Source organism: Larimichthys crocea, chromosome XXI (assembly GCF_000972845.2).
Source record: "Larimichthys crocea isolate SSNF chromosome XXI, L_crocea_2.0, whole genome shotgun sequence".
Taxonomy (NCBI): Eukaryota; Metazoa; Chordata; class Actinopteri; family Sciaenidae; genus Larimichthys; species Larimichthys crocea.
In genome coordinates, this window is record NC_040031.1 from 391674 (window position 1) to 412988 (window position 21315).

The 21315-nt window shown below is 39.7% G+C and overlaps 1 protein-coding gene across 1 annotated transcript in view; it reads left to right on the forward strand.

The window, feature by feature from the left end:
• LOC109139874 (NT-3 growth factor receptor) overlaps positions 1–10947 on the forward strand; it is a 52780-nt gene extending 41833 nt beyond the window's left edge. The window contains exons 2-4 of the mRNA XM_019264951.2: positions 8941–9015; positions 10417–10488; positions 10574–10947. Coding sequence (XP_019120496.1) covers positions 8941–9015; positions 10417–10488; positions 10574–10637 — 211 coding nt within the window. The 3' untranslated portion in view covers positions 10638–10947. The remainder of the gene's footprint in view (positions 1–8940; positions 9016–10416; positions 10489–10573) is intronic.
• The last annotated feature ends 10368 nt before the right edge of the window (positions 10948–21315 follow it).

Consider the following 21315-nt stretch of genomic DNA (forward strand, 5'->3'; position numbering starts at 1 on the left):
ATTTTATAATTGGTTTTATTAAAATTAATTATATTATTATTTTATAATTATTGTGTTATTATTATTTTATTTTTAAATTTTATTATATTTTATTTTATTTTTGACATTGTAAAGCATTGGTCAGTGCATGCTGTGTAAAAATGTGCTATATAAATAAAAACGTACTAACTATTTAATTTATCACCCAAAATAAGCAATAATGTAATAATAATGTCTTCGTCTCCCTCCTGTCGTGTTTGTCCTCCGCGACCGCGGAGAGTGTGTGTGTGTGTGTGGTGTGGTGTGTCTGTCACCCCTGCCGTGGATGCTGCTGTACATCTTGACCAATTACGTGCAGCTTTCCCACAAAAAAGTGGAGAAAAAAAAGTTTTTTCCCGCTAGTTTTTTTTTCCTCCACGTTTTTAATTGAAAGCCAAACGTGATTGATCAAGTGTGTGAGAACAGGCATGGATGAGGGAGCATAGACTATATACATAGACGCCGCATTGAGGGTTGGTCGTTGGTCGCGATATGTCAACGGGTCCGCCATATTGGATCAGGCAGATCTGCCCGTAAACTAATACAAGGAAATGGGACTGAACTTCATAAGCGCCTTTCTACAAAGTTCTTTAAGTTAATGTCTCTTATACACCATTCACACACACACTAATATATCTGGGAAACAAACAGGCACCAAAAACAACGTATGTAACTTTTAAGTGATGATTAAAATGTTTACTCCTTATGTAAGCACCAAACCAACGTATGTATTTTTCAATGCTGAGTGTGTACAGCTACTAATGTGTGTAACACTGTTACTGTGATGATAAATCTTGAAATATTTATATTAACATTTAATCTTGTCTATAATAACCAGATCCTGAAATGTAGATGTATATTTATTATATGTGTGTGTGTGTGTGGTGTGTTGTGTGTGTATGTATGTACACGTTAGTGCTCTTTATTCAGAAAACCCTCATGTCACATCTCATTTCTATGTGAGGAGAGTGTCAGGGGGGAGGAACTGTGAGGCACGAAGGGGGAAAAAAAACACATTGGGTCTGCAGCATCTGCAGAGCACACGCACGACACACGGAGGAGACGAGACAGTGGGCACCGAAGTGAACAAAAAAAACCGGCTCCCAACGAGGAGCCGGCTCCCGTCGTTTACTTCAAAGAGCCGGCTCTTGAACCGGATCGTTCGTGACCGACACATCACTACAGTGCCAAGACTGTACAAAGCATAGACATCATAAGAAGAGATGTCGTATCCATGACATCACCCACAGATTCTGAAGCGCCAGTTTCAAGCTCGGAATGCATGGCTCTGAAATCGGCAAAGGCATGGACGTGGATCAGGTGAGTTGTATATAAATTCACCCTCATACAGTTGCCATGAACGGGGAATTAGCTACAGAGACCAAAAACTGTTTTGGTACCAGGCTTAAACATGTTTGTTCTGGTCTCAGAGTGAAGCTGAACCAGACAACATAAATTTGATTCTCGACGTTGATGTTGAATGTGTCCGCTACTTGAACTTTGTGAAGCATTTATGTGGGCTCTAATCTTAAGGACACATTCAAAGTTTTGGATTTTTTTCTTCAGTGTCTTATGATGGACTGGTTTTCGCCATAATATGGATTACCACAGTAGCTGAATAGAGCCCTATGTCACGTATGACAACACTACTAACAGCAGCACAATTGATGGTCTTAAACTCATTAAGAGGTTACCTAAGCCCATTAATTAACTTTTGATAGGACACAGCTGTTATTTGATGACCTCATGAAACTGATTGAGAGATGTCAAAAGTGTGCAAAGCTGTGATCAAAAAGCGTCTACTTTGAAGAATCTAAACATATTTGATTTGTCTATACTTTTTTGATTACCACATAATTCCATAGTGTGTTCTTCATAGTTTTGATGTCTTCAATGTTAATCTATTATGTACTAAGAAAAAACAATGAATGAGAATGTGACTGGTACTGTATAATTTACCACCCCCCTGGCAGAATAACTGAACTATCTCTTGCTGTCTATTTCTCTCTAATGCCTCATCTATTCATGGTCTCTCCGGCCACTGATGTATTCATGTTCTCTGAAAGCCAGCATGTCATTACAAGAAAGAAATCCCTCTTGGGGCCAACTAGCTGCTTCCACCATCTTCGACTATCACAAGCTATTTACCTTCTGCCTCTGTAAAGCAGGGACAGAAGAGAGGCAGGCACAGAAAGAGGTAGAGAGAGCGAAAGAGAGACAGAAAGAATTGAAGAAGGAAGGAGGTGATAAGAAAGAGAATGGGTAGGAGAAGATAGCTTTGAAAGAATGGCTTGTGATAACTCTAGTGGTGTGGCAGAAGGTGTGAGGGTTCAATTGATTGCTGTGTTCAGTTTCAAACACATTAAACATTCATGAAGCACTGTTTATTAAAGAGGCCAACAAAGTTTGTGTGGTGTGTGTGTGTGAGTGTGTGTAGGGGTGATACACAGAACTACTGTAGATTAACATTGTGGAGGACATGCTGACATGAAAACAGACAGCGTGTTTAAGTATTAAATCATCTTTCATGTGAGTGTTTGTGTGAGAGACACCAGTGCTATGAGTTAAAAGGAATAGGTAATTTCCCTACACTCCATGTACGATGGATGCATCATAAGAGCCTGCTTTTACAATGCATTTCCCCAGCGCAGATCTCATGGCTGATGCAAGCCTCCGTTTTCTCTAATTTAGACAGCTGCCTAGTTAGAGCAATGAATCAATCTGCTAATATCTTTTAGATCCCTTAGCATTAAGTTAACAATTTCAGAAGATATTAATTGAGCAACTGAAAAATATAAGTACTGGTTGTTGCCAAGCCATGCTATGTATTGCAAAAAGGCTGTTTTGTTCTTTGGTTCTGGCTGAGAAATATCTCAACATATTTTGGTCCCCAGAGGCTGAATCCTAATGACATTTGTGATTCCCTAACCTTTGTCTGGTGTCACCATGTGGTTCAAGTTTGTGTCACCTGTGTGTTCACACCTAGCTCCTTGGACCAGTTGTTCGGAAAGCTGGAGCCAATCACCCCCACGATTCTGCTTGTTTGGACTCATGTGAACACGTAGGGCTGCCACAAACGATTATTTTGATAGTTGACTAATCACCGATTATTTTTTCAATTAGTCGACTAATCGGATCATGCGTAAATCACTGTCCCGGAAAGGGGCGGGTAGGCGGGTGCTGTAAACCTTGCGTACGGAGCCGTGAGCCACCTTCACCCCAGAGTCTTTCCATGCCGACCCAGAGCCGCCGCGGAAGAAATGCGCCCAGCGGGGCCACCAAGTCAGCCAGAGGTCCCACAAGGGGATCCTCCCGTGCGGGCCGTCCCTGGACCCACCGACATAAACCCCTGGGCAGACTGCGCGGAAGTTGCGGAAAAATCGTGGTGATTGGTTAAAATTGCAACACCACCCTGAATTCACAGGGATTCACTGAAGTTGCGTTGAAGTTGCAAATCGCAACATCGTGAATTCATCGTGACAACAAAAACAATGTACGAACGTTCTATGGCCCTAACTTTATTTCCGGTACACTTCCGCACGCAACAGCACAGCAACACGGTCTGGATTAACAATAGTGGTTTTTTGGCTGGGAACAAAATCTAGCCACTATTGTCTTAGTTTGCCACCAAAGGAAGACAACGATAAACTATTTTAAAAAAAACGTTCTTTACCAGGCCCTTTTAACACATGTTTTTGTTTGTCAACGTGTGAAAAGGTCTATATGTCAAGTTGGGGGAAATCCACTATAACCCACACACGCAATAAATAACACTACTTACCCATGCAGTTAATCCACTGGCCGCTTCTATGTTGATCATGCAATTTCATTTACTTTTGTAAGAAAGTCTCTGACTGGATAGCCTACAAATGACTGACTGGCACTGTTGCACAACACTGCCATTGCTGGATTGTGCGGTGAAGGGTGTACCGCTATTTGTATTCAAATCTGGTGGCATTTATTTGTGAATCGGCGGTGACGGTAGGAATGTCTCAAAATTACGTCATCGGCGAGAAAAGCAAAAATGGATCCATAAATGCTGACTCCACCACAAAAGTCAAGGACATTTATTTCAAATCTCGAAAATTATTTGCAAATCCACATTTATTTATACAAATTTGTTATTTATTTGTATGTCACATTTTTTATATTTGTATTTTGTATTTGGATATTATAAATGTATGCATATGTATACACATCATATTGTACCATTAATATCTTTCTGAGACAAATTATCCCCATATAATTAACTAATAAATGTTCTTTTCACACATCTCATATGCGTCCTTATTCAATAAGTGCATGCATATGCGGGTAATGGCGATCCCGCCCTCTCTTCTGCCTTTTCCTCCATATTTTCTCTCTTGTCAGTTTGTACTTTTTAAAAGAAGCGAGCATTTCTTTTTTCCTTAAGTATAATTTTAAGTTAACAAGTCTTGCTATTCCAGTGAACTGTGATTAATTTGACTGACTACATTAGTATAGGCTCCCACAGCCTTAATTATATAAAGGACTTTGAAGTGCATTTAATCTTGCTGAAGCTGGTTGAGGGAACTGAGGGATTAAACTAAAATAATTACAGGAGAAAATTTACAGCTAAGAAATGAAAAGGAGAGGTGACCCCCCAAACCCCACCGGTCTCCCCGCCAGACGTTGTTTAGTACTGTGTAAACAAAAGTGTCTACATGTTTAAATATGCTATGTAGTGTGATGGTCAGAGTATATTTGAATTGCAGTGTGTGCTACACAGGTTGGTCGGTGCCGGTAGTAAGTCGAGTGAATAAAGTTTCTATTAAACATGTTGTTCTCATGGTGCACTATATACAACAGAACATTACAATGGCAATGAGGAGTAATGAAAATTACACTTGCCAAACACTGCAAGGATGTGAAAAACCTCAGCGATGATATTATTGTTTATGGTGCCTCTCAAACTGACATGACAACAAACAACCTTCGAGCACTGTTCCAGAAACTAATGAGAGCGCTCAATCGAGAAAAATGTGAGTTCTTTGGTTTCATCTTTTCTGCACAGGGTTGTCTTAGCAGATCCCAAGAAGTTGCTGCAGTTCGGCACGGTACAGATCCACAAACTGGCCAGTACTGCCTCCAGTCCAGAGGAATGTGTGGACTTAATTGCTAGTCACGCAACACCCAAACCATGACATTCATGGAAATCAAAGCACAGACGCTTAAAGACCCACCCATAAGACACAACACGTGGCACAAAACTGACAAATCATGGCCACAGAACATATTAAAACAGTTCAGACAGGTTAGCAGCCAACTAACAACATAAAGATGCATCAGACATCATACTGCGTGGCACTAGAGTAGTAATTCCCTTTGTTCTACATGACAGATGCTCCAGCTAGCCCATGAGGGATACCAGGTCATTGTCAAAACTAAAGGCCTGCTCAGGACCAAAGTTTGGTTTTCAGATACCGATCGCAAAGCAGAAGCAGCGTACGCAACTGTTTAGCATGTCAGGAAACACACAGTTGACATCTACCAGAAGCTACCTGGCATATGTCAGTTGTAGACTTTTATGGACCACTTCCAGCTGGAGAGTATCTGTTTGTCATAGTGGATGATTATAAACGTTACCCAGTTGTTGCGAGTGTAGGTCAACCTCATCCACAACACATTCCAGTCAAGGACAAGGTTTTCTCCATGTTTGGGATTCCTAGAGTTGTAAAACTGATACTGTGAGTAGCCGTTTGGGAGCCGAAAGAGCCGGCTCCTTATAGTATGCAGAGCCAAAAGAACCGGCTCTCCAAAAAGAGCCGAAATTCCCATCACTATGGCACTGTGCTCATGCTTATATGTATACGTATGCCTATACGTATATGTATATGTACACAGTTGTGTGTGACAGGAGCACTAAATTATTACTATCACTATTGGACTTAAAGTAGGGAAAGCCAGAAGGCAATAGTGTAGCTGGTGGAGATGCACATACATGTGTGGCTATATTATATTGTATATATTATATCATTAAACATATTAAGCATGAAATCAATTTTTTAAACTTGGTTCAGCTATAGGATAAGATTTTTATATACTTGAATATTTTTATATACTTTTCCTCCATCTCTCTGGCTCTTACTCGTTGGAGGCAGAGTGTGTAGGAGGCTGCTGTAATGTTGCAGTTTCTTCTCTGTCCTGGCAGGCAAACATAGATTGTTTGTGTGGGTGAGAGGTCTGACTCTTCACACACTGCCAAGATAAGGAAGGAAAGAGAGGTGAAGGGACTATGGGTCTATGGACTATGAGGGAAAAATGGACCAAGGAGAGTAAGTTTGGCTTCAAATAAATTATTCTGCTAATTGATACTGAATGAAAAGTTTGGACATGATTTTCATCACCTGTTACACATGTGCAAGTGTATTGTGTTTACAATAGGGCAGCACTAGTGGTCAAAATTGTGGCTTCACAAAAAGGACTCCTCATACTAATTTTGTTCACTGAATCTAACTGGACTTTTATGTGTGTGAAATGTCACAGGTCACTTCCTGTTTGTAACTCAACACTATGACCTGGTCAAAAAAACTCTTTCCTTTCCTCCTCAACGGACCTGAAGGGTACCTGAAGCTCAGTTCAGCCTGCACAGTGCAGACTACCAAAGATAATCAAAGGATTACATCTGTGACACAAGTGCCTGCCTGTCCTAAGTAACACTTTGTCCAATTTAATAATAAGTCAGAAAATTGTGAAACTCGATAATAAAACACAATAAAATGGCTTGAGTTGGCCAACTTTAGTCAGTTGAAGTTCAAAAAATCCTAAAAAGTTCTGTGCTTAACATTTGGCAAGAAAAATGATACAGCAAGACCTCTACAGCAGCCTGACAGATGTCCCAATATATGAACAATCTGTAGTGCTTAGTTCATTTTAAGTGAATAAATTCCATATTTTATTGCCAAGTTTCAGTCAGGAATAAGAAAGCCAAGTATGCGGGCATTAATCAGACACACTGAAGAAGCCACCACATCCTCACCATTGCAGGTGTGCAGTATGTGCCATTGGACAGATCTATTACACACCATGGTGATCCCGACCATAACAAAACCACAAGCACTAGTTAGTGATTTGGACTAGGATGTACTTGGGTGTGGAAGCAGCTGAAATACCAACTGTTTGATGTGACCAGAAATGACCAGGAGTGGAAATGTGATGTCTGGTAGTCTGTATGTGAAAAAGGAGCAGATATACGGAAATAGAAAATATTGTCAGTTATTGTGGGAGAACTTAGACCATTTAAGTGGGAAGGAAAAAGGCTAGACATTTCCAGAAGAGGTTACAATTGCCAAGCTGAGAGCTACAAATGTTGGTTTAAGCACAGTGAGGAGTTTGGTACAATCTTTCTTCAGTATTTCAGAGCATTGGTTGGAATTGGGGGACGAGAGGAGTGCGCTCACCAAACAAAGAATAGGGCTCCTTGTGGGATGGTGTGGAACTGACCAGAACTATCTATCCCCAAGCCGTATCCAGGTGTCAACAGGTACGGTGACCAGAGAAGGGGCTTCAGTGCAGCCCAGAAAAAATAACCTTGTCTGCTTGCGTAAACATGTGTTCATGTGTATGCATGAAATAAAACATTCTGTCACAGAGAGTTTAGCTCTCTCTCTTCAGAACGAGACAAAAATATTATATATAAGGGGATAAAGAAAGAACTATAACTTATCATTTTGGCAATTAGATTTAAAAGATATATATAAAAAAAATAAAATGGTCCTTTTTGTGGATTTGTATCTAGAGTATTTTATTTTATATGTTCTTGGTTTGTATCTCGGGAGGTCGGCAATATATCAATATCTTAGTTTGCGTTTTTCCAAAGTTTTGAAGAGGTTGAAATACAACCCTGCAACATTGCCACAGTGAGTAAAAAGCTGCCATGCAGAAAGTACTAATTGGAATTATATTTAGTTGAATTGCATGTGCATGAGTGTATTTTCAGTAAGACCTTAACTTGTGTGTTACTGGCTAATTTAACATAAAAAAACAGGGCACAGACAAGCAATGAATTTCAGAGAGAGAGTAAATAAGCAATGCATATTCCTGCTGCTTTGCTGCCACAAAGCAGGCTACAAACTTTAACAGCCAACAAACCACAGCAGCTAATGAATACAGACCGTGTCAACATGAGCTCTACAATTGTGAGGAACCATATTAAGGGTACCAGTTTAATACTGTTTGCAGTAAACCAGTGGTTTAGTATCACTGAAGAAGTGTGTATACTGCACTGCCAGCTCTGCCACTGCTTGGTTAGTTACTTCTGTACAGTTCTGTAAGCAGGTTTGTGTCAATATGATTATTCAAATAACAGTGGTTTGAAGTATAAGTACACCTTTGATAACACATGTTTATGGGGTGGCTATGGCTCAGAGGTAGAGCGGGTCGTCCCTGTGCAGATATTTATTCAAAATGTACAGTTTACTAAAATTAAAACAAAAAACCTCTGCATGATTTCATTATTAGGACCTTAAATCCATCCATCCATTTTCTGTAACCACTTTTTCTCGCCAGGGTCACAGCAGGCCTGCAGTCTATCCCAGCTGACTTTGGGCACAAGGTGGGGTACACCTTCGACATGTGGCCAGCTTATCACAGGGCACATAGAAACAACCATTCACACCTACGGGCAATTTAGAGTTACCAATTAACTGGTTAAGGTTCATGTCTTTGGACTGTGGGAGGAAACCCGGAGAGAACCCACACAGACACAGGGAGAACATGCAAACTCCACACAGAAAGGCCCCAGTGTCCTTGAGCCCCATATTGTTCCAGAAGGCTGTGCCATTGGTGTGTGAATGTGACTGGCTCCCTACTGTTACCTTGTATGGGAAACAATGCTGTTGGTGTGTGAATACCCATTTTTTTTAAACATTACTAATATCTCTTCTCTGTGCTACTTTCCAGACACATTGAGAACTGGACTGGTCTGCAGACTTTGCGGGATGTGGATATGGAGCTCTACACCGGCTTACAGAGGCTGTAAGTAGTAACACATTTTTGACATACATGCACACACATTCATTCATGCTTAGTGTAATGTTTCTTCAGTACCAAAAGGTGCAATCTATTTTTTATCAAAGTGATCAAAGATTTCAGTTTCATGAAATACATTAAACAATTCATTTGGAACTTTGATTAATAATTAAATTAATATTTACAACCAAAATGAGCACACCAACAGCAAGTAGGTTGAAGGATTTAGGGTTTAGCATAGAGGTAGGCAACATTCACTCTTGTACAACATTAAACAGACCAGCATTTATATACAAAAACATTTACGTTAACCAATCAACCAAAATGTACTGACCTGAGGAACAAAGGCTGTGAAAGAAAGGTGCAGAAATTACATAGGGCAATGAGACATTTAGGTGACTACTGCTTACATATTGCACCTGCACCTGACGATAATCCTAATATCATGTTTGGATGGAGAGAAAAAAGCAAACAGACTTTAAATTTTGACAGTTGTACTGCTGTGATAAGCCATCTCCAGTTAGCTTCCAAAGCACCATGTTGTTGGGTCTCTGTCAAATACTGCCACACTCTAAGATCTTGGCAGGTAAGCTTTCTTTGCTGCAGCTTGTTCTCATGTTTATACTTTGTCACTTTGTAGCGTAGCATTGTTGCACGTTATGTGAATAGTTAGATTTCTGTAATCTATTACAAGAAGCCCAAACCCAGCTAAACATTGAAAACCAAACTGTGGAAGGAAACGTAGAGGAAACAGAGGTGTTAATCTATGTCGATTAAGAGGAGATGATGTAGCACCACTCTGTTGAAGGGCTCCAGTTCTCCAGGTGGGCACACTGGCTCCTCTCCCATTTACAAGTAGCTTATTAAAAGTGAGCTGCAGGTTCCAAATGTGCTATTGTGGGAGACGCAGAGTTAAACTAAATGACATCAGTTGGCTAAGTGCTTAGCACTCTTTCTCAAAGTACTTTTTTTTATCCTAGTGAATTCTTACTACAAACAAATAAAGTAAAGATCTAATTCACAACACAACATCAGATCTAATGCTAATTAAATAAGATCTAATGCTAATGCAGATATTGGTAATACTTCTTTTGCCTCTCCATCCTTGCCTTTGTTCTCCCAGCTATCTCAGTATCTTCTCATCAAATGCAGGACCAGAAAGTGTCTCACAGCCAAAACACACTCTTATCCACACAAACACACACGAAAATATCTCTAGTTTGGATATTTATTGAGAATCAATAACTTGTGTTCACAGTTTTAAAGATGGATGCTTTCTTTCTTGCTTTGTTTTTTCTTGCTTTGGCTTGAATTGTCTTGTTGGTAAGTGTTCCTGTCCATTTCCTATACCCCTCCTCAATTCATCTCATCTATTTTTGTATTTATGTGTGTTTGTTTGTGCTATAGAACTATTACAAGGAGCAACCTGCACATGATCCAGAGTCGTGTTTTCTCCAAGAATCCCTACCTACGCTACATGTGAGTAAATACAGAAGTACACAGTCACTAATGCCCATTCTTGAGCATTAACAAAGACAAAGTTTTTTAATTCTCATTTGTGCAGGTTAACACAGGGTCAACAACAGGGTCAAGTGTTGCACAAGAAGAACCAGTCAGCGCAGCATTAGGACTAATTTTATAACAACAAGAAATAAAATACATTTTTTAAGTAAAAAAAGAAAAATATGAAATATCACAAAATAGAATGTCAAAATATGTATCAATGTACAAGTATGACAGGGTTATGTTAAGTATATACAAGTATTAGTAGATATGAACACTATTAAAAAATACTGATGTTGATCATGAGAGTAAAGTGACAAGTGTACACAGGCGTGTTGCAACAGTCCTGGTTGACTGTGTTTTTGCAGACAGGGTAAAGTTACAGGTGTTTTCAGAAGTATTGCACAAAAAATATCAAGTCCTTGCACAGTGGCAGCAGTCACAGTTGGTGGTGTGTATTTTGCAGATAGCAGATCTATTAGATCATGAGTTCAGAAGTCTGATGATTAAAAACTGTTCTTCATTCTGGTGGTGCGTCTTGTACTGTCTGCCTGACGGTAACAAGGAGAACAGTCTGTGAGCTCGGTGGCTGTGGTCCTTTAAGATGCTGTGTGCCTTCTGCAGGCACTGTTGATCAAAAATGTCCTGTCACTAGTGATGCTGTCCCACCTCCACCACTCTCTGTAGTGATTTGCAGCTGTGGGCAGAACAGCTCCTGTACCAGGCAGTGATGCAGCCCGTCAGCAAGCTCTCAACCCCTGTAGAAGTTTTTGAGGATGCTGGTGTTCCCAAACTTCATCAGTTTCCTCAAAAATAAAAGCAGCCGGCGGGCTTTCTTAACATCTGTGAAGTGTCCAGGAGATGTGCAGTGTGCACACAGAGGAACTTAAAGCTCCTGGCCCTTTCCACCTCGGCATCCACAATGTGGATGAGGAGGTGTCTGTTCATTGAGCTCATCCAGGAGATATGCAGTTGGTTGACTTTGTTTGATCTAGGATTTCTAGTTGGAATAGGTACAGAAAGTAGTTTTAGGGACCACATCTATTTTATGCAGGCAGAAGGACGATAGAGCAGGTCTGATATTCAAAAAGCAGGGGCAGGGAGGTTTTTGATTTGATCAGACAAAAACTAAACAAATTATAAACAAAGATAACATCGCTAGATGAATTCATTCCCATCTCTCTGACTTTCCCTAAAGAGAAGAGTTAACACTTCCAAGACAGACATACTTCATGTACGAATCTCTCAAGTCTCTTCATCTCTCTGTGCGGACACATTCTGTTTCAAAATGCATAAACAATGTCAAATTTTTCCCTGACTCTTAAATCACATCATGGGACTCAGATTATATGATATATTTAGGACATTTAAACCTAGGGTGCTGAGCAGTCAATCACAGTCTGGTGTGACCACGCACCAATCCAAGAAATCTAATAGCACAGCAGCTGTCATAGTTCAGACAGCACAGTCAGACAGTATAAAACACAGAGAAACAGACAGACTTCAGTAAAAACAAATGTGCTTTACTTTGTGCAGCTACACTGGACGTTTGAACTGTTGATTGTTTCCTCTTATGCTTTATAGTCCATTTTCCATAGATTGATGATGCAAAAGTGAAAACCATGCTAAAACACAGCACAGGACCCTAACCCTAACACAATTCTGATAATAGCAACTATTGTAAAGCACATGCTTGAAGTTCCCTTTGAATTTCTGTGCTGCACAGATTTATGTTCCCCTCCACTTACCTATACTGCAGGCATAAGTAACATTTGTCGGGTGTCATTTACCTCAGGACAAATCAACAGAGACATATTGTACAATTACAATGAATGATAAAATGACAATGAATTACAATGAATGATAAAATGATTACAGTAGTAGTGGAACCTGTGATAGAGAGACACAGCAGTAGTGTTAAAATCTTAATTATACAGTATTTACAGACTTTGACTTTAGAAGTCAAGAGAGATGAAGAGAATGGTAAAGGAGGGGAAGAAAAATATAAAAGCAGAAGGAGGAAAAATTACATAGATACCACATACTATTAAAAATAATTTCATAAATAATAGAATAACTAGTTTTGTCAGGCCCAGAACAAAGCAGCAGACTCAGATGCGGAATTGGCAGGTTTGGAAGGAACTTTATTTGTTTCCAAGCTGCTGAACACAGTCTACGAAAATTACAACAAAAATGGCTACTCTGTCCAGCACTCTAACTATAACTAAATAACTCTGCTACACTCACTGAAGATGACAACACTAAACTAGAAAGAAAAGCGCTTCACCAAAATGGAAAGGAATAAACTAAGAAGATTATCAACCAAAAACTCTCACTCAAAGTGAAGAGGAACCAGAACTATCTATAGCTACGACCTATTCTCCTAAACTGACTAGAAAACAAAAACAATCCCGGAGGATGAGGAACTTAATCAAAAGAAAAGACAATCAAACAGAAAACGATAGGTTACAAAATACTATCTAGACTACAACTTAAGGCTATGAAACTTACAAAACAGGAAACGTGAACAAGGCTTGAAGACCAGGGATGGCTTGGGTGCATCGACGGAACAAACGAAGACACTTCGGCACAGGACAAGGGGAAACACAGACTATATATACACATGAGGGAAATGGGGAACAGGTGGAAACAATCAGGGCGGGGAAGACAATCAGACTGGTGACACATGAGGAAGGGCAAGTGACCTGAAACGAGAGGAGAGTTAACTTTCAAAATAAAACAGGAAATGACAAGACATAACAAAAACCCAGCTTGACATCACCACGGTGTGACAAGTTTGTTCTCCCTTGTTTGTATGGGTTTTCTCTGTTGGTACTAGGGCTCTAAATTAACTTTTTTGATCACCAGCCAGTGTGGCTGGTAAGTTTCTGAAGTTACCAGCCAATCAGAATTTCCACTAGCCACATTTTTCCCCATGCAAAAAAGACTTTATGTCGATTATGCGAGCAACTAAATTTATTCATTCATTCATTTTATTAACTAAAGCTTTAAATGAATCTTACAATGAAGTTGGGAACTTAAGTACATACAAAAATGATCCTAACATTTCATTACTCATTAACCCTTACATACTATTCAGGGTCTAATACGACCCATTTTTTGTACATAACAATAAAATGAAAACATTAAAACTTGCGAGCAGCACGCATCAATATCCACAGAGCACCTCGAGCGGGCGGAAGCCAGACACAGAAAAAGCAAAGAGAATCCGGTGGATTCTCAAAATAAAATACCCCATGCAAACTGCCGGTTGTAAAAACAGACAAAAGCTAAACTAATTAACTACGTAGCATATTTACAAGTAGACAAAGTCTGACGGGCTAAGCGCTCGCTTCTGAAACACTCCTGGTGGGGTTTGAAGTCGCGTGCAGGACAGACCAAATACACCACACTCTAAAAAAAATTACACTGGCTCAACTTAAAAAAATTGTTGTAACAATTTGCATTTATCTTTTTAAGTAATTCCAACTAAGCCATTATTGAGTATTCTAATGAGACTTTTATAGCTGGACTAACTCAAATAGTTTAGTATGACCAACATGATTTGTTTTGTCCTCTACAAGCTTAATTATGTTGAACCAACACAATTTTTATATCAAGGTTTTAGTGTTAATACGTGGTCAATAGGGATGTAACGATACATCGTGACACGATTAAAATCGGTACAAATGTGTGACGACTCGCATCGGTTGACAGAAAAAATTAATCGTGATTCTTGGCGAATGCGAGAGAAGTAGGATATGTTGTTTTTCGTCTTTTTTAAAAAATTAGAAATAGGTTACGTTGTGGCTGCAGCTTCCACTGCCGCGTCTGCCTCTCTGTGTCTCACACACACACACACACACACACACACACACACCCCTACACACATGCGCAGTAGTGGTAATCGGCGTCAGGCCTGACTGTACTGTAAATGATACCATAACACAGATCCTCCAGGAATTCACGATGTTGCAATTTGCAACTTCAACGCAACTTCAGTGAATCCCCGTGAATTCAGGGGTGTTGCAATCTTAACCAATCACCGCAACTTCCGCGCAGTCTGCACGGGGGATTAAAGTCGGGTCAGGGACGGCCGCACGGTGCGGGAGGATCCCTTCGTGGGACCTCTCCCCGGCGCTGGCTGGCCCCCGCCGGGCACATTTCCTCCGAGGTGGTGCGCCGCGACCGGCTCTGCGTTTACAGCGCCCGGACCTCGCCGTTTCCCGGGGCTGTGGACTCTCATTAAAGGGTTAATGAGCTATCATCTTGTTGTTTTTATTTTCAGTTAGCTCATACTTCAAGCTGAAAGGTAATGGTCAGATCAGCTGCTTGCTGGCAGCCCTAATAAGAACACAAACTGCTTGAGAGTTTCTGTAAAGAGAGATTTTTTTCCTACAAATAAAAAGATCATTTTATTTGGTCAGAATTTGTCTGTAGCTCATTTTGATTTAAAAAAAAAATCGTGAAAAAATCGTATTGTGAACAAAAAATCGTGACTCGAATCGAGTCGTGAGTTGAGTGTATCGTTACATCCCTAGTGGTCAAATTACTCTATTTAAGTTGCTATAACTCCTATATTTTTCTTTCCTCTACTCAGAAAAGTCCATGCAAATTGTTACCTCAATTTTATTGATTATAAGTAACTTATTTCACTTAAGTCAGAATAAATTAGACATGGCAATTCCAGTTTTACTGTCCAAATGAATTTATTCACTTTTTACAAACTTTTACAAACTCATTCACTGTCTGCTATCTGAACAGCTATACAGTTGTGTATTAAATGTACTGAAATGAACTGTACTAACAGAAAAAAGTGTATACAGCAAAACTTAAAACATGTATAAAACATGTGCAACATTTCCTGCTGAATTAGTGGACACAATACTTCATATTTTTAGTACAGCAGTTTACTTTGAACCTTACCTAAGACCATTTTTACTGAACTTCAAGTGTACTTCAGGTGTAAACGTGTACTTCAAGAACTTTAAATATTCTGAAAAACTTGAACTGGAGTGTATACAGCAAATTAAGCGTATACATCATAAACTTTACTAACATACAAAGTAAATGCAACATTTCCTGCTCAATAAGTGGACAGTCTTCACATTTTCTGGTACAGCAGTTTACTTTTCAGAGACATTACCTTCAGACTTGCTTTTAGACCATCCAGCTCAAGGAACACCTTTTGAAACACTTCAAAAGTGTTTTTGAGTTCCTTCGAGTAACTGAGATTCAGTGAGTAGATCAGCCCTATTAGCAAGGCACAGGCTCTAGGTACGTCTACATCTTCCAGGACTTCTCATCCCTCAATCACAATCTGTGCGCTGGCTGGATCAGATGTGGCACCTCTGGTTACGATGATCTTCAGGACTTCAGTGGTGAGATCTCCATCAACCTAGCATAAATAGGTCAGAATCAATGTCAGAATTAAACACGAGTAACAATTAAACAAGACTAACACAAAGTTTAATTTTTCTGTGTCAGATTACCAACTGCTCTTTAAAGAGATTCTCCTCCTTTTCTCTGAGGTACACCACCAATCCACGGATCGCAACCTCTCTCCTCATTAAATATTTGTCATATTTCTAGTCAAAATGTCTCATTACACTTAAAGACATTACCTGAAAACTTAGTTGTTTATGACTTGTTTCAAGTGAAATTTCACTTATTCCAAGCAAAATCTGCCAGCGAATTAAGATTTATTTTCTTGTTACAAACCGTTGTTCCACTGGCAGATTTGTTTTACTCATTTCAAGTGAAAAATTTGCTTGAAATAGGTGAAATTTAACTTGGAAACAAGTCAAAAACAGCTTACTTTTAGGTAATGTCTTAATTTTAAGAGCAATGAGACATTTTTGATTGAGACAAGAGAGGATGAGGGAAGCAGCAGAAGAGGAGGAGGAGCAGGACAAGAGGAGGATGGGGAGAGGAGTGGAAGGAGCAGGAGGAGAAGAGGAGGAAAAGGAGAACAAGCAGGAGGAGCAGTGGAGAGAGAGAAACAGGGGAAGAGGAGGGGAGGAAGAGGGGGTAAAATATTTTCTATTTGATATGAACCACGATATATACATTCATACCTCTTGCAGCATATTCATTATGCGCTGAATAGCCACTCTTGCAGCCCCTCCTCTTGACGACACAAAGGACATTATCCTCGGGGTGTACTCATCCAGTTTCGCCATAAATGTTGTCTCCAAGTTAACTGTAGTGATTCTTCTGAATTCTTCGTTTATCTGTATAAAAATAAAAAGGCACAAATAAAAAAAGCACAATTTGTTAATGTAGTGAAATTGATTTCAATATAGTACATAATGCAAACCACATCATGAAAAAATATTTACCTGAGCTCCATTGAAAAGAGCAGGCCATTGGTCTTTTAAATCACTGACTGTTGGTGCTTCATTGACAATTTCCTGTCTGCGAATTGAGAATGTTTTTGCCATTTTTTTACAGACGATCTGACGGTTGTTCTTCTTCTTTACTTCACTAAGGAGATCCACTCTCTCATGCTCCAAACTTTTTTCTGTTTGTCCTTGTGGGTGAGGAGGTAGAAAGTTCACCTCTGCCTTTCTTGGCTTTTTGATATTCTTTGCTGGTGCTTTCTCATGTCCTCGCTTCTTTGACAGACTGTTCACCTCAAGCTCAGGACATCCAAGCTTTTTCAATTTAGATCTATAGTTGCCCATTTTATATTTTAGTCTTTGTTGCCATCCATAGCTTCCATTATACGATCCTGGCTCTTTTAGGCAAGGATGCTTGCGAATCAGTGCCTCAGTAACATCAGCCCTTTGTGTGTTTGTTGGGTAGGCAACATACTGAAACATGCTCTCTGCCAGTTTCTCAAGGAAGTCTGGAAGAATTGTGGTAAAGTTGAGTTGAATTCCATCTTTTTTGTAAGCTTCATTTCCCGCAGCAAGCACAAGCTCTGTGTCGTAGGCAAATCGAGGTATTAGGAATTCGGTTTTCCAACGCTGTGAACGCTCATGTTCAGGGGATGAAAGTATCACTGTATCTTGTGATCCAGAAGAGCAAGTGCTGGTAGAAGAACAGATGGAAATCTCTGAAGAACTGACTGAAACTGCATCTGGGCTTGTGATGGAGGTCTCTGAGGCACTTTCAACAGGATGATCAATATTAGTCAAGGTCATAGTAATTGTGGGAAGTTCAACAATGTGAAACACCTTGATAGAGTCCTTGTCCTTAATGTCTCTTGTTGAGGAAAGGGAAAAATAGTCCTCTCCAAAATCAGCATCCTTATAATGCAAAGTGAAGTTCCCATCAAGCTTAAACGTCTCTCTGACAATAGACTCAAGTTCTTCCACAGTTTCAGGAATCCCATTAGGCAAGTCCAGTTTGCGTATATCATGGTCCTGAAGAATGATCCGAAGTTTGGCTTGAGACATTGGAGCATCTGTATGTAAAAACACATCACTTGAAAAATGATGAATGAAAAATCCTTCATATACTCACCCTTATGCTGGTGGCAGGTCGAGCAACTTTTTAGAAGCCATAAAATCTTTTGGGATTTTCAGAAGAAAACAGCTTGCAGCATTCTTCCACAAAAAAATATTTCAATTGTTACTACCAAAAAATGTTAAATTTCACAAAATAAAAACATAAAAATGCCTTCAAACTGCTCATGTGCTTTAATCTACATCTCCTGAATCTCCTGAATTTCCTTCTTTGGGTTGTCACACTTGGGTGAATGCTGTAATCTGTTTTCCTCTGAATCCCTGGGAGTATGTCGTGGATTCAAAAAAATCACCTGAACTTCAATCAGCATGAGGGTGAGAAAATAATTAACTATTCCCTTAATTTTAAGTTATAGAATACATGCAGTCACATCTCCTAAACACTCAGTATCAGAGGAGAATATGAACACTGAAATTTATTTGAGATACAAGCATTGGATTTGGTCTTTATCAAATTTGCAATATTAACCAGCATACAGAGAGATACTATGCTGCTCATTACTTAAAGAAGTTGGCTTTTCCATTAGACTAACATTTTCTTACTTCTACAAATCCTACTGCAAATCTAAAAGCCCACTATATATCTGTTCAGACATTTTATTTCTATGGCAAATGACAAGAGTAGGAGGCAGCATTTTTAAGTTTCTTAATGAATTTCACTGAAGCACAATGTAATGAACATAAAATTACAGAGATTAGGAAATTCCCGTGGATTAAATTTATGTGATAAATTCACAAAAAAGCCACAATTAAGACATTTCACCTTCTCTAAATATATGGAGCTCATAGTCCCAACTACTCATTACTTTTTTTGCATCTGCATGGTAGTTTTATGAGGTCTTGTGGGTAAAGTCAAACAAATGACAAAGTGTACTGTAATTACTACTTTGCCATCTATGGTATGTAAATGTTGCACTTCAGTGTCACCATACGCTTCCCTGCAACAGTGTATGCTGCCATTGGGAAGACATCAGACAACTCACTTGGCTCAATCACTTTAATATTTGTATTTTCAAGCTCATAGCTTTCAAGATGTCCAATATACCATGCATTTAAACATTTCACAATGAAGCCGACCTTCCCATTAACAACAGCTATCTTAATCAACTCCACAAAATCTGGCAGACCACCTTTTGAGCCATGCGCCAGGATCATTCCACTGGAGTAACTGGTGCCACTGAAACACAATGTGTTTGCAATCTTAACAAATGACTCACCGGGGAATTTTGTTTCCAGGACTTTCTTGATGTCTTCCCTCAGTATAGTCAAATCCACTGTGGACAGTTTGGTTACCTGTAGAGATGGTTGACCAAATTTACTGCCATATAGATGGTTAACTGATGTTTCACTGCAAGAGACAACAGTATGTTTCGGAAGCTGTGGGTATGTCTTACTACACGCTTGAAAAAACTGTGTTTAGCTTCAAAGTGCATAGTCCACAGAGACACAAGAGGACCAAAAGCCTTTATCAGCTGTGGGTAATGCTCCAAAAAATGATGCTTTGGAATAAGTTTGTCCTGAGGAAAAGCCTTGAGGAATCTGTGCCGATGCTCAGAAATCTTTCTGTCAAGGAAACAAATAGTTGAGTCTGTATGAACAGGAGAAAGGACCTTAGGAAATGTCCTTAAGATTCAGAAGGACCTGCCATTTCGGTTCACTCTCTGGAATTCTTTCTCCAACTATGAGGGGTAGGAGGTGAAGCAAAGCCCAATTTTTATGGGTATTCCCAACCACAGTTTTTCTTGCAGCAAATGTTAATGGAACTGGTTGTGGTGCATCTGTTTTGTCTGCCCATCGGTATGGGAATTCTTTAATTTATTTATTTAATTCATCTAGCGTGAAATATTTCCCTTTGATGAAGGCATTCAGGCACAGTGCTAATTCTAAAGGTACCTTCAAAGAGGTCATGTAACAAATCAGGTGGGTAGCCAGATAAAACATCGAAATGTTTTAGTTTTCTGTCAGTGGGCACTGTCTCTTTACCCCACAGCAATGAGATTGACCATTATCTCCTTGTGCTGTCTGAATATGCGCTCTGTGTTCTTGTGTGGTTCTGGGATAAAATGGTCCAGTTCTAACGTCACTTACTTGGAACTGGGATCTTTCTCCAAGACAGAACCTGCAGACATGTGTACTTGAAAAGCTCTCCACAAATCCTCCAATGGAGTGGGCGCCGAGGTTATCTGCAACAACACTTGATGATTTCTTGATGTGCCAAGTGGATTACACACTTCAAAATCATCCACATACAGAATGAGAGAAATGGCAGGATTATTTTCTGATAACAGTGTATTGTTTTTAAAGTGTGTGCCATCATGAAATGACTTGTATTGAGTTTCAGAACTGCTGTTTACTTTACAACTGTGTGTGAGGAAATCCTGGATCTCTTTTTTCTTCAAAACCTCATGTAAGGACTTCAAAATGGGTACATATTGAAAACTTCTCTGCTCCCTGGCACTGAGCACATATTCTATGGGTTCCACCATGGAAAAATGCTCCTTGAAATATTCTTTTCTTTTGTAGGAGGTCGAAAGATTACTCCCAAGAGCTAATGTAATTGGGTTGCACTCACATAGGTCTGTCACCATCTCTGAGATAATCAAATCATCAACCTCACAATAATGCTTCTGTAAACAGGAGTGTATAATTCCTGTACCTTTGCGGTACATTAAATATGTTTTCCATTTTCAGCAGCAGGTGGGCTACTTTTTTCTCTATCAAGTCAGGCAATTCTCTCATTTCCTCATCTTTAGGATCTTCACTCACTGCACTCTCAGCATCTCCATCAACAACACCATGATTGTCCCCTGCATTTAAAGGATTGACATACCTCTGCAAAGTTCAGACTTAAAGTCATCCAGTGAGTGTGGATTGTGTTTCCGACGCCTATGAGAGGCAAACGTGCCATAAATATTTGTTTTGAAAGTACAATTTTCAAAAACACAAGACAGTTTCCTTTTTTTAAAAATGACGGCCAATGTGCTCAAAATATTCTTTTTCTGTGGAGATGGTGTTTAAAGAGCAACACAGACATTTAAAAGACAGGACTTCTGTGTGTATCACTGTCATACTAACTAACCTCAATCATTTTTTAGAGTGCAGGCTCACTCAACGCGCCGGGAAGCCTGTTTGACCAGTGAGAGCACGGGCTGTGCGGGTTCCCATAGAAACTGCAATCACGCGATCAATAGATGACTATATAGATCACTAGCTAGCTTGGCCGGTGATAAATGAGGCACTTTCCTCATTTATCACCGGCCAAGCTGGCTAGTGAGTTTTTTTTAATACACCCCAAAATGTATTTTCACCTGCATTTGGCGGGTTGGCGGGT